Genomic DNA, 13,319 nt, shown 5'->3' with positions numbered 1-13,319 from the left:
ATAAAACGTAAAATTAAAAGTTAAAAAACTTTAAAAAAACTTAAAAAAAAACGTTAAAACTTACGTTACTTATTTTTTTTTTTTTTTGCGGTAATAAAATATAATAGTAGTATCACGTGTTTCACGAGTGATTGTTTTTTGTGTTATATAAGAGCACGAGGTTTACCATTTGCTTCATCATCTTTTCTCACAATCATAGAAAGGTATCTCCCTCTCTCTCGTATTTTGTTTTTTTAATTTTCTATTACATAGGAGAGAAAATGATGTTACCCTATTAAGGGAGTTTGAACTTTGAACTCTCTATTTTTTTTGTTTTTTTGTTCGATATTCGCATTGGAGCCCGACTATATCTAGATTCGCGTCGGGTAGGACCCATTCTTAGTAGCACTCCCTACCAAGGATTTTTGTTAACCACTCTCCATTTTTGTTAACAATTCATGGATAAGGCCAGTGGCGGACGCACATAGTGACAATATCTACATTCTGAATCCACTGTTGAATTCTCTGTCTTATAACTTGTGTATTTGCTTTTTGCAGAAGAACATCAAAGGGGCAAAGGGCAAAATGCTGAACAAAAATGTTTTCACATTTTTGGCAATATTTTTGGTCTTGCCCCTTAGTTTTTTCTCCAGTGCAAATGCCAATAAACCCTTGAGGAGACATCTTTTGAGCCATGAATCAGAGAGTTATGCAGTTATATTTGATGCTGGAAGTACTGGTAGCAGAGTTCATGTCTTTCGTTTCAATGAAAATTTGGAACTTCTTCCTATCGGAAAGAATATTGAGTTTTACCTAGCGGTAATTTTTTTCTTCTTCTTTTTGACTTAATCTTATGGAGTAAAAGTCGCTTTTGTTAGTTTAAAACCAGTTAAAATTCCCTAATAATGTAGGGATTTTTACACAAAAAGCACATCTTTATTCTTTACTTTTTCTAACTATATATATATTATACATCTGTTATATATATATATAGTACATAAATTATACATATATTATACATCCACCAGTTATTTGGATAAATTCTTCAACAATGTATACGTATATCTTAACTCTTAAAGAAAAAGGTAGTACTTCCTCCGGTCCATATTAGTTGTCCTGCTTAGTAAACAGAATATCGAACCATGAACGAAGAAAGACATGAGAGAAAAGCATATTGGCTAGTGATTGTGAGGCCCCAATTCTTGACTGGAGGGGACACCAAAGGCCTCTGCCCTATATCTGGTCCAAACTAGTTGTTGTTTTAGAAAATTAAGGTATAATTTATTATTGTTTTTCCATTTTGCCCTCAGTATTAAATATCTTGAAAGTAAAAATCTAGCATAAAAAATATAAATGGAAGAGTAGAAATTTAAGGAAGAGAGGTTAATATGTTGAATGATTTAAGAAATAAATAAGGATATTGTAATAAAAAAAAAATCCTTTTATTAATAGTTTCTTAGAGGACATTCAAAAGAGAAATACGACAATTAATATGGATCGGAGGAAGTAAAAGGCATAAAATGGCAGATTACATCTAACTTATTTGATAAGTGTTGCACCTAGGGTAGATCCCAAGTCGAGAGAGCATGCTCACTATATTAATAGATAAATTGCAAGAACTTTGTTTACTTTAATAGATAAAGTGGGCTTTAATTTTAACATTTCTCACCTTAACTAGTAAGGGATAACCCAGTTAAAATAGCACGGGCTAGCCAGTTCTCCGACTGTCCATTTAAAAATAGTCAGTGTTTGCCAAATCATTAAAAAATAGTCACTATTTTGCTATAACAGAGACCGGTCCAGCATAATATACTGGAGTTCGGTGCACTTGTGTATGAACTTCCAGCATATTATGTAGACCGATATACTTTGCTGGTTCCAGTATAATATACTAGAGTTCCAGTATACTTTGCTGCACTATACTTTGCTGGAATCCAGTATATTATACTGGAGTTCCAGTATACTTTGCTGGAACTCCAGTATAATATATTATATTCTAGCAAAGTATATTGGAACTCCAGTATATTATAATAGAGTTCCGGTATATTATATTAGAATTCAATATATTACACTGGAGTATTTTTCGGATTTTGAACAATATTTTTGTTCAGATTTTTTTACATGAAAAGTGGCTAAATTTTGATAACTTTTGAAACTGTGACTATTATTGAATGACCATTTGTAAATCTGGCTATTTTTAAATTTCTCCCGGTAGCCCATGTTGTGCATGAGCCCAATAACACTGTTACCTAAAAATTGAAGCCATAAAAATGTGTATGATAAAGTTAGATCGAGTTCATCTCCCAAAGGATACTAAAGTTATTTTTAAATCACCTAAAATCATTAAAAATCATAATTCTATTGTTCCCACCTATTACTTGAAAATTAAAGTTTGAAAGGAATTTGTTTCATGATCTTGTTGTGCGAATTAGCAGGAGTTATAAAATTTTCATTTAACTTACAAGCACTGACAATCTTTTTTTGTTGCAATGTCAAGTTATCTGACAACAATAATTAGGTTCACATTTAATATTACCTCATGTCTAAAATAAATGTCGTTTTGAATTTTTTGTAAGAAAGTCATATAAAACATGTATTATAAGATTTATTTGATTAAGTTATGCATTAAATTATAGTCAAATTACTCATCATACTCCGTAGGTCATTTATTAGATCGACAATAGATTTGGGAAAACATGACTAATGCCGTTTTAATTTTCCAAAGCAACATTTATCTATGATTTTAGCTTTAATTATTGATTATGAAATTTCATACTACTGCTACTTTATAGGAAAAATAATCCTGGGAAAAGTTTATGTTTAACAAGAGAACTTTTGAGAGCAAATGTGTCCAACTAATTATTTGTAAATATATTAACTATTGAATTTAAGTTAATACATATCAAATTAAAGTATATTCTTAATTTGTGTGAAATTTTTTAGGTTAACAGCATAAAAAGTACTACCACGTATTAGCCCATGGAAAAAAAAATCAAAATATTTTACTCCTATCATATTTTCTTAAACTTTGAATTTTGAACTTGCCACCTTAATTTTTTTTGTTACTCCAATAAATAAATATTCATAAGAGAGAAGATAAATCCAGCAGCAGAAGTCTAGCCCTTTAATCTAAAAAGTAAGATGTACACGCATAAAACAATCGAGCATTAAATTTAGTGTTGTTTTATTTCGTATGATTTTTTTGAATATTTTTGCAAAAGAATAAAATCTTTGTAAGAATTATTGAATGTAAAAAATAGAAAAATACAAATATGCAATAGCCAATCCATAAAATAAACATAGGGCTGTACTACTTAGGCCATCTCCAATGGTACTCTATTTTTTGCACCAAATCCAAATTTGGTGCAAGAAATAGAGTAAAATTGCTCCAATGGTACTCCATTTGTTGCTCTATTATAGAGCATGAATAGTGTTGCACAAATTTAGTGCAACGCTATTCATTATTCTATATTTGGTTTAATAATATTTTATTCATTTTTTTATTGTTGAACTTTTAATTAATTATATATTGTGTATATAATTAACTTTTATATTAAGATTTTATAATTTTAATTTTATATCCTATTTTTTGATATATTAATTTTTGTATATATTATATTTATATAAAATTATAAGTTAATTTTATTATGGTTATAATTGTATAAATTAAATTTGACTATGATGTAATATTTATTTAATTATGTTTTATTAATGATTTTACTTTTTGTTAATTTATCCTTTATGTAAAATTTTGTAATAAATGATTATATAAGTGGTGAATGTGAATTATATATAATGAATATGGAAAAAAGAAAAAAGATAGTATTAGTTTGAAGGAAATAAAAAATGAAAAGTAAATAAAAGATAATAATATAATATAGAAAAGAGAGAAAATTTGATGTAAAAAATAATGTGATTGTTGGAAAAAATTTGATATTGCACTATTTTATAGTGAAAAATGATATAAAAAATAGAGTGATTGTTGGAGATACCTTAGTGCCTCAATGAAAGAGGGTCTTTAGTGTGTCAGTGAAACAGAAGGGTCCCACTTGAATTGTAAATAGAAAAGTTTTACAATGCCACAAGTAAAACGTGTGGCATGGAAAGTTGATGTGGACCCCACGACTCCAACAAATTTATTGTACAAGTAATAATGCTAGTAAGTACAATATCTTGAATGCATAAAATTATAAAAATTCAGAATTGTCCTTATGCTAGGCAGACATATTTTTTTTTATTTCCCATCAAGCGTTCGGTACCCACATTGGGGTCAGACTAAATCCGAATTCGCATTCGGGAAGTCTCACATTGGGGGTAAAACGTTCTCTAACAAAGGCGACTCCATACTCAGGGGCTCGAACCCGAGACCTCTAATTAAGGATAAAGGAGTACTTACCACTCCACCACAATCCTTATTGGTGCCAAGCAAACATATTAACAATGAGCTGCCTGGTTATTATCACTTATAGTATAGGAATAGAAATAGATATATGAAGTTTAATTTCTACTCACAAATTCCGAGACTTTTGTCTACTAACCCCCTCTCCCATATTTTTTTAGTTAAATGTATGAATACATGTAATCACTTTATTTAAGTTGATCTTGAACGGTGTTCGTCTCTTGACTTAGGTAACTTTATTGAGTTAAACTCGAGTTTCTTTTTTCTTTTTCTGGGTAAAAAGTTTAGTACTTACTCCGTTCTAATTTATGTGAATCTATTTCATTTTTGATCTGTTCCAAAAAGAATGGTCCCTTTTTAAATTTGGATACAATTTAGTTTAAATTTACAATTCTACCCTTAATGAGAAGCTTTTATAACCGCACAAATACTCGGGGCTCCTTTTAACTTGTTTAGGACCACAAATTCCAAAAGTCTTTATTTTATCTTAAAGTCCGTGTCCGGTCAAACAGGTTCACATCATTGGAACGCATGGAGTATATAAAAGATAAGTTTGGAAAAAGTTGAACAATTTCATCAAGAGTTTGCATATTCTATTCTTACTTACTTTTTTTTTTTAATTCCTTATTTTTACCATTAAATCTTATGATATGAGTTTGATTTTACTTTTGCAGACAAATCCAGGTCTAAGTTCATATGCAGATGATCCTAAGGCTGCAGCCAACTCCTTAGAACCACTTCTAGAGGGAGCTGAAGGTGCTGTTCCTAAAGAGCTGCAATCCGAAACTCCCCTCGAACTAGGGGTTAGTATTACTTTCTTTTTAATCCGTTCTAAAAAAAATATTATATTTTATATTTACTAATAATTTAAGTTTAAACTTTTCCTTTTATCCTTAACGAAAAGCTTTTATAGCCATCAAATATCATGATCTCACAAAACTTTTAGTGATTTTATATGTATGTATCTATGCTCCATGTCGAAAAAAAGACCGTTCGAAGTAGGATTTAAACCGCTAATTTACTCGTAGAGATGCATCCAATAATTATTGCAGCATAGGAGTCTTTGAGTACGGGTGCACACATACACATTTAAATAATTTTGAAAAACTATAACATTATTATATACTATAATTTAGGGGTAGGAGTATGTGTTCACGTGAACGCATACCCTAAAGCCTAGATACGCCCTTGGCTATACGTACAACGAGTTAAATTACGTTGGTATGTAAAAACTCTTTACAAAAATAATGTATATATAAGTTAAATCCTATAAATATATTGCACAATTTATTTATCATCATAAATCAAAAGCACATGGTCCAACTTAAATATGAAACGCTAATGGCGTTTCACTTTTCTTTTTCTTAGATAGAATAATGCAAGTTGTGTAATTATTATTCCTTTGTTATTTTAATTGTTTATGATAAATGATATTTTTGGCTGCTCTTTAATTGTTTTTTTTTTTTTTTTGTGTGTGTGAATAAACATACAGGCAACAGCAGGTTTGAGGATGTTAAAAGGGGATGCAGCAGAAAAGATTTTACAAGCGGTATATGTTTCTATTAGACCTTAATTATTACTTGAAGAAATTTTATTTTTATTTTTTATAATAACTAATTTCTTAATTAAGACATTTTGGTCTTTTCAATTTTAAAAGGTGAGAGATTTAGTCAAAAATGAAAGCACCTTCCACACAAAAGATCAATGGATCAGTATTCTTGATGGCACTCAAGAGGGCTCTTACATGTGGGTAAGTTGCAGCAAAATATGTCCCTTTTCTTAATCTTTACACAAATAGCCAAATAAATTTACTATTTATTTTTTCTAGCCAATATATATACATGATACGCTAATTATACACGATTATAAATATATTATACATCAATTATTTATAATTTAAGCCGATTGGATGAGCGATTATTTAGATTAATTATTTATGCAACTTTTTTTTAAGTTTTTAGTTTTTTATTAAGTGAGTCCCTTCCGATACCCAAAGGCCTAGGAGTATTCTACTTAATAGCGAGTATTAGTTTACTCAATTTGCAAATAAAAATAGATTTTTCTCACGTGTTAGCTAAGATCTGTCGCATTCGAACATGTAACTCAGTAAGATAATATTTCTCAGTAATATAATACTTTCTTCATTTCATTTTACGTGTCTTAATTTGACCGTGTATGAAGTTTAGAAAAAATAAATACATAGGATTTTTGAATATTAGGATATTAAAAAGATGTGCATAATTTACCAAAAAATTCTTGAGTCTTATAGTGTTAAATATGTCTTGTGAAATACAGAAAGATGCATTCTTTCTAAAAGTCTAAAAAGAAAAGTAAACACATAAATTGAAACGAATGAAGTAAATATATATTGACACCTATTATATATCAAGTTGAATGTCTTATTTAGTTGATTTTGATTTGTTGGTGCTTATTAATATACAGGTTGCAATTAATTATCTATTGGGAAATTTGGGTAAAAACTATAGAAGTACCACTGCAACAATTGACCTTGGAGGTGGATCAGTCCAAATGGCATATGCCATTTCAAAGGAACAGTTTGCAAATGCTCCTCAAAATATTGATGGAGAACCCTACGTTCAAGAAAAACATCTTATGTCAACAGATTATAACCTCTACGTACACAGGTTTGTATTCCTCTTATGTCAAAAACTAAATCTCAAATCAACTTTTATTTTCTCTCTCTATATATATATAATGAGATATAAACATTAGTATATATGAAAGATCTAACTACTCATAGTATATATTGACAATGTAAAGAACTTTACACCATCATGTCACCTAAAAACAAGTGTATATTACAACAACAACAACAACAAACCTAGTATGTTTCTAACAGGTGGGGTCTCGGGAGGTAGTCTGTACGCAGACCTTACCCCTACCTAATGCAGGTAGAGAGACTGTTTCCAACGAGTATATATTGACAACATAAAATCTGATGAGTATATTTTGTATGCAGTTATTTGAACTACGGACAACTTGCTGGTCGTGCTGAGATATTCAAGGCTTCAAGAAACTATAGTAATCCTTGCGCTTTGGAAGGATATGATGGTATATATATATATATATATGTCTAATTTCTTATGTATTTTCGCCTTTCATTTTTTACAATAATATCATTACAGCCAGAGGCGGATCTAGGATTTGAACCTTATGGGTTTCAAACTAAAGATACTTACTCAATACAAATACAAGGTTCGGGTAAAAGTTACCCGGAAACCCAGACTCGATACTGTGGATCCGACCCTAATTACAGCCATTCTCAATAATAGAAGAAATATTGTGCGATGATGCTAAGAATTTAAGTTACATACACCAGCAATATATATCTTATAGGCTACTTAATAATTAGTCAAATGCACTAATACAAGAGTTTATCATTTTATTTTCAAGGGTACTACTCATATGGAGGAGTGGACTACAAAGTAAAAGCTCCACCAAGTGGTACTAGCTTGAAAAAATGTAGAGCATTAACTAGGAAGGCACTTAAAATTAGAGCACCATGCAATTACAAGAACTGCACCTTCAATGGAGTTTGGAATGGTGGAGGTGGTGCTGGAACCAAGACTGTGCATGCTTCATCATTTTTCTATGATATAGGTGCTCAGGTAAAAATTCTATTTATATTCGACAAATCATGTTTAGAATTTGAAGTTTATGGGTTCCTACAAGAACATCAAGTTAATATACAATAATAATTAGGTTCACAGGTCAAATATTTATAGATATTTAATAAATATCTTAATACATATATAGAATCTGGATAAAAGCTGTTAGATTCACGTGAACCTGTAGATTAGGGGTGTCAATGGTTCGGTTCGACCGGTTATTTTATAAAATTTGTACCATGTCAATTTTTCGGTTATTCTATTTTGTATAACCAAAATTAGACTTTTTGAAATCATTCCAATCAACTCGGTTTCTCTTCGGTATCGGTACGATTCGATTAATTTTTCGATATTTTTTTAAGAAAGTCATACAAGAGTCGCTAGCCGAAGTTAGAATGCAATAAATATGTACTTACATAGGAGTTTGGCAAAACTCTTTAAACATTTTTACTATTTTAAAGGTGATGATAAGGAACATGAAAGATGTCCAGCGTAGAGATTCATCACACTATTCTATGGTAGCGTAAAACAAATTAAGCAAAGACAATTAAGAGAAATATAAATTATACGAGTAGAAAGATACTAATCAAGTTGGACTCAAGAATAAAGCTTATTAAAAGACTAGTATCCCACAAGAGAAATTTAAATAATATAGGAGGAAAGATATCCAATAGACCAATACCTTGTATCTTGTTACTAAAGATCATTGGAATACCTAGTGGCTTGCTACTCAAGATGTTAGAACTTTAGTTTCAATATGAGTAATAGAATATTTTTGAAAGTTGGGACTTTGGATATTAATTATTTGATCATTTGTAGCCATTTTCATAATCCCAAAACCAAAGAAAAAAACTTAATGCTTTGTTAGTTTTAAACTTAGTATATAAAATATATTTTTCATATATTAGAAATATTCGGTACGGTTCGGTATTTTTTCAGTTTATTTTTATAAAATTAAATACCTACCCTATTATTCGGTACGGTTATAAGTTTATATAAAAAAAACCACGATTTTATTAAATAAACTTAAGTATCGGTTCGGTACGGTTTGATTTGGTCGGTTTAATCAGTTTTTAAAAATTCATTGACACCCCTACCTTAGGTGACACTCTAAATCTGTCATGTTCAACAACTCTAGTAAATTGACAACTAAACAATCTAACTAAGTAGTTCGGACAATGAGGATTCATATAGCTGACTCTAACTTGTTTAAGACTGGAACATAGTAATGGTAATTAATATGATGTTTATACCGCTTGTGATATGATTTCCATCTGCAATTGCAAAGCCAATTCAATACCTAAATGCAGCTAAAGTTGCTTGCAAGACAAAAGCAGCAGATATAAAATCTGTATTTCCAAACACTCAAGACAGAAATATCCCATACTTATGCATTGATTTGGTATATGAGTACACTTTGCTTGTTGATGGATTAGGTAAGTTATTTTTTATGGTTCTTTTATATTGTCGGTGTATATAAGTTAAATGTAATATCAAATCAAACAAAAATTAATTTAGTTCTCGAACTTTATTCCCTTACATTTTTTAATGCATCTTTGGACAGGACTAAATCCATACAAAGACATTACAGTGATGCATGATGTCAAATACAAAAATTATCTTGTTGGAGCAGCTTGGCCATTGGGATGTGCCATTGATTTAGTTTCTTCATCTTCAAAGAAGACTAGAATATCATCACATTAGTGTTTTGTCATTCAATTAATTGTAACAATAATGTCATGCCCTTTGCTTTGTTTTTTATCTTGTACTTTCACAGCTTGTTTGGATGGTTGTTACTTGTTGTATCGTATCGTATTGTTACTTTAAATAAAGTGTTTGTTTTGATTGTTACATGTGACGATCCAAAGGGTCATCACCGGATTTTCCTCTTTTTCCGTGCTTCCGAGGCCTTGAAAACCTCATTTTTTCTTGCCTCGATTTGCGTGCGAGCTTATATGTTGAATTCTGTGAAAAATTTCAAAATGTGGCTTTAAAATGATTAAAGTTGACTTTGGTCAACATTTTTGGTAAACGGACTCGGACCCGTGATTTGGCGGTCCCGGAGGGTCCGTAGAAAAATATGAGACTCGGGCATATGCCCAGAGTCGAATTTCGAGGTCGATAGCCCGAGAAATGAATTTTTCTGTGAAATTGTTTTTTCTGAAATTATTAAGGAAAATGGAAATGAAAATTGATTAAAAGACTATGGTATCGGGCTCGTATTTTGCTCTTCCAGCCAGGCCAGAGGCCGAGTCTTCAGATACAGTTATTACAGGTACTATTCTGGTCTGTGATAGGGATGCTTCAGTGCTATTTGACCCTGGGTCTACGTATTCATATGTGTCGTCCTATTTTGCACCCTATCTGACTATGCCTAGTGATGCCTTGGGTATTCCTGTTTATGTATCTACACCGGTGGGTGATTCTATAGTGGTCGACCGAGTTCATCGTGCTTGTGTGGTAGTGTTTGAGGGTCTTGAGACCCGTGTTGATTTATTGCTCTTAGACATGGTGGATTTCGACGTTATATTAAGGATGGATTGGTTGTCCCCGTATCATGCTATCTTGGATTGTCACGCCAAGATTGTGACCTTGGCTTTGCCAGATTTACCCCGATTGGAGTGGAGAGGGACCCCAGGTCATGCCACCCGCAGTGTTATCTCATATGTGAAGGCTCGACGCATGGTCGAGAAGGGGTGTCTAGCTTATCTGGCGTATGTTCGCGACTCCAGCTCAGAGGTTCCTTCTATTGATTCTGTTCCTATTGTTCGGGAGTTCCCCGAGGTTTTCCCTTCAGACCTGTCGGGTATGCTGCCCGACAGGGATATTGATTTCTTTATTGATCTGGCCCCATGCACGCAGCCCATTTCTATTCCGTCGTATCGCATGGCCCCGCCAGAGTTGAAGGAGTTAGAAGACCAGTTGCAAGATTTGCTAGAGAAGGGTTTTATCAGGCCTAGTGTTTCTCCTTGGGGTGCGCCAGTGTTATTTGTGAAGAAAAAGGATGGATCGGTGAGGATGTGCATTGATTACCGGCAATTGAAGAAGGTGACGATAAAGAAGAATTATCCACTACCGAGGATTGATGATTTGTTTGACCAGCTTCAGGGTGCAAAGGTGTTTTCAAAGATAGACTTGAGATCTGGCTACCATCAGCTGAGGATTAGAGCATCCGATGTCCCTAAGACAGCATTCTGCACTCGGTACGGGCATTATGAGTTCCTGTTCTTGTCGTTTGGGTTGACCAATGCCCCAGCAGCATTCATGGAGTTGATGAACCGAATGTTCAGGCCATATTTGGACATGTTCGTGATAGTCTTTATTGATGATATTCTGGTGTACTCCCGCAGCCAGGAGGAGCACGAGCAGCACCTCAGAGTGGTTCTTCAGACTCTGAAGGATAGTCAGTTGTATGCTAAGTTCTCGAAGTGCGAGTTCTGGTTGAGTTCGGTTGCATTTCTGGGTCATGTTGTATCAGCAGAGGGTATTCAGGTGGACCCGAAGAAGATTGAGGCAGTCAAGAACTGGCCTCGACCAGCATCAGCTACAGAGATTCGGAGTTTCTTGGGGTTAGCAGGTTATTACCGCCGGTTCGTGGAGGGATTTTCATCCATAGCAGCCCCGATGACCAGATTGACCCAGAAGGGTGCCCAGTTCAGATGGTCGGATGAGTGTGAGGCGAGCTTTCAGAAGCTCAAGACAGCTCTGACTACGGCACCGATATTGGTTTTGCCCATGGGCTCAGGGCCTTTTACATGCTTCCCGTATTGGGCTTGGTGCGGTATTGATGCAGGATGGCAGAGTCATTGCTTATGCTTCGAGGCAGTTGAAGATCTACGAGAAGAATTACCCAGTTCATGATCTCGAGTTGGCACCAATTGTTCATGCTTTGAAGATTTGGAGGCATTACCTATATGGTGTGACGTGTGAGGTGTACACGGATCACAAGAGTCTGCAATACTTGTTCAAGCAGAAGGAGTTGAACTTGAGGCAGCGGAGGTGGTTGGAGCTATTGAAGGACTATGATGTTACTATTCTGTACCACCCGGGGAGAGCCAATGTGGTGGCCGATGCATTGAGTAGGAAGTCCGCCAGCATGGGTAGTCTTGCTTATGTTCCGGTCAGCCAGAGACCGCTTGCTTTGGATATTCAGGCCCTGGCCAATCGATTTGTGAGGTTGGACATTTCTGAGCCTAGCAGAGTGTTAGCTTGTACGGTCGCTCGTTCTTCATTATTGGAGCGTATCCGTGATCGGCAGTTTGATGATCCCCATTTGTGTGTCCTGAGAGACACGGTGCAGCGTGGAGGTGCCACGAAGGTGACCTTAGATGATGATGGTGTTTTGAGGTTGCAGGGGCGAGTTTGTGTGCCCAATGTCGATGGGATTCGAGAGTTGATCTTAGCGGAGGCCCATAGTTCTCGGTATTCTATTCACCCGGGCGCCGCGAAGATGTATCAGGACTTGCGGCAGCTTTATTGGTGGCGTAGGATGAAGAAAGATATTGTTGCATATGTGGCTCGATGTTTGAACTGTCAGCAGGTTAAGTATGAGCATCAGAGGCCTGGTGGTTTGTTTCAGAGGATTGAGCTTCCCGAGTGGAAGTGGGAGAGGATTACCATGGATTTCGTTACTGGACTTCCGATGACTCGGAAGAAGTTTGATGCTATTTGGGTCATTGTTGATAGGCTGACCAAGTCAGCGTATTTTATTCCTGTTGCAGCCACTTATTCATCGGAGAGGTTAGCTGAGATCTACATCCGAGAGATTGTTCGCCTTCATCGGGTGCCGTTATCTATTATTTTGGATCGGGGTACGCAGTTTACCTCGCGCTTCTGGAGAGCAGTTCAGCAGGAGTTAGGCACCCAGGTTCAGTTGAGCACAGCGTTCCATCCTCAGACGGACGGCCAGTCCGAGAGGACTATTCAGATAGTGGAGGATATGCTCCGAGCCTGTGTCATTGATTTCGGAGGCTCGTGGGACCAGTTCTTACCTTTAGCGGAATTTGCCTACAACAACAGCTACCAGTCCAGCATTCAGATGGCTCCATATGAGGCGTTGTACGGTAGGCGATGTCGGTCTCCAGTCGGATGGTTTGAGCCGGGGGAGGCTCGGTTATTGGGTACAGATTTAGTTCAGGAGGCCTTGGACAAGGTCAAGATCATTCAGGATAGGCTTCGTTCGGCTCAGTCGCGGCAAAAGAGTTATGCGGATCGTAAGGTTCGAGATGTAGCTTTCATGGTTGGTGAGCTGGTCTTGCTCCGAGTGTCGCTAGGGCATGATGAGATTTGGGAAGAAGGGCAAGCTTAGCCCT

The 13,319-nt window shown here is 34.9% G+C and overlaps 1 protein-coding gene across 1 annotated transcript; it reads left to right on the top strand.

Annotated features, from left to right (window-relative positions):
* Window positions 1–173: 173 nt before the first annotated feature.
* LOC109219741 (apyrase-like) lies at window positions 174–9,617 on the top strand. Its single transcript, XM_019384214.1, has 9 exons — window positions 174–203; window positions 538–798; window positions 5,053–5,181; window positions 5,871–5,927; window positions 6,036–6,128; window positions 6,821–7,023; window positions 7,359–7,450; window positions 7,793–8,007; window positions 9,572–9,617. Exons 2-9 carry the CDS (start codon window positions 565–567, stop codon window positions 9,575–9,577), a joined length of 1,029 nt encoding a protein of 342 aa, XP_019239759.1. The 5' UTR covers window positions 174–203; window positions 538–564; the 3' UTR covers window positions 9,578–9,617.
* Window positions 9,618–13,319: the final 3,702 nt, after the last annotated feature.

The sequence above is a fragment of the Nicotiana attenuata genome, unplaced genomic scaffold (genome assembly GCF_001879085.1).
Source record: "Nicotiana attenuata strain UT unplaced genomic scaffold, NIATTr2, whole genome shotgun sequence".
Taxonomy (NCBI): Eukaryota; Viridiplantae; Streptophyta; class Magnoliopsida; order Solanales; family Solanaceae; genus Nicotiana; species Nicotiana attenuata.
Note: the sequence above shows the minus strand (reverse complement) of the source record. Positions and strands in the feature narration are given on the sequence as shown.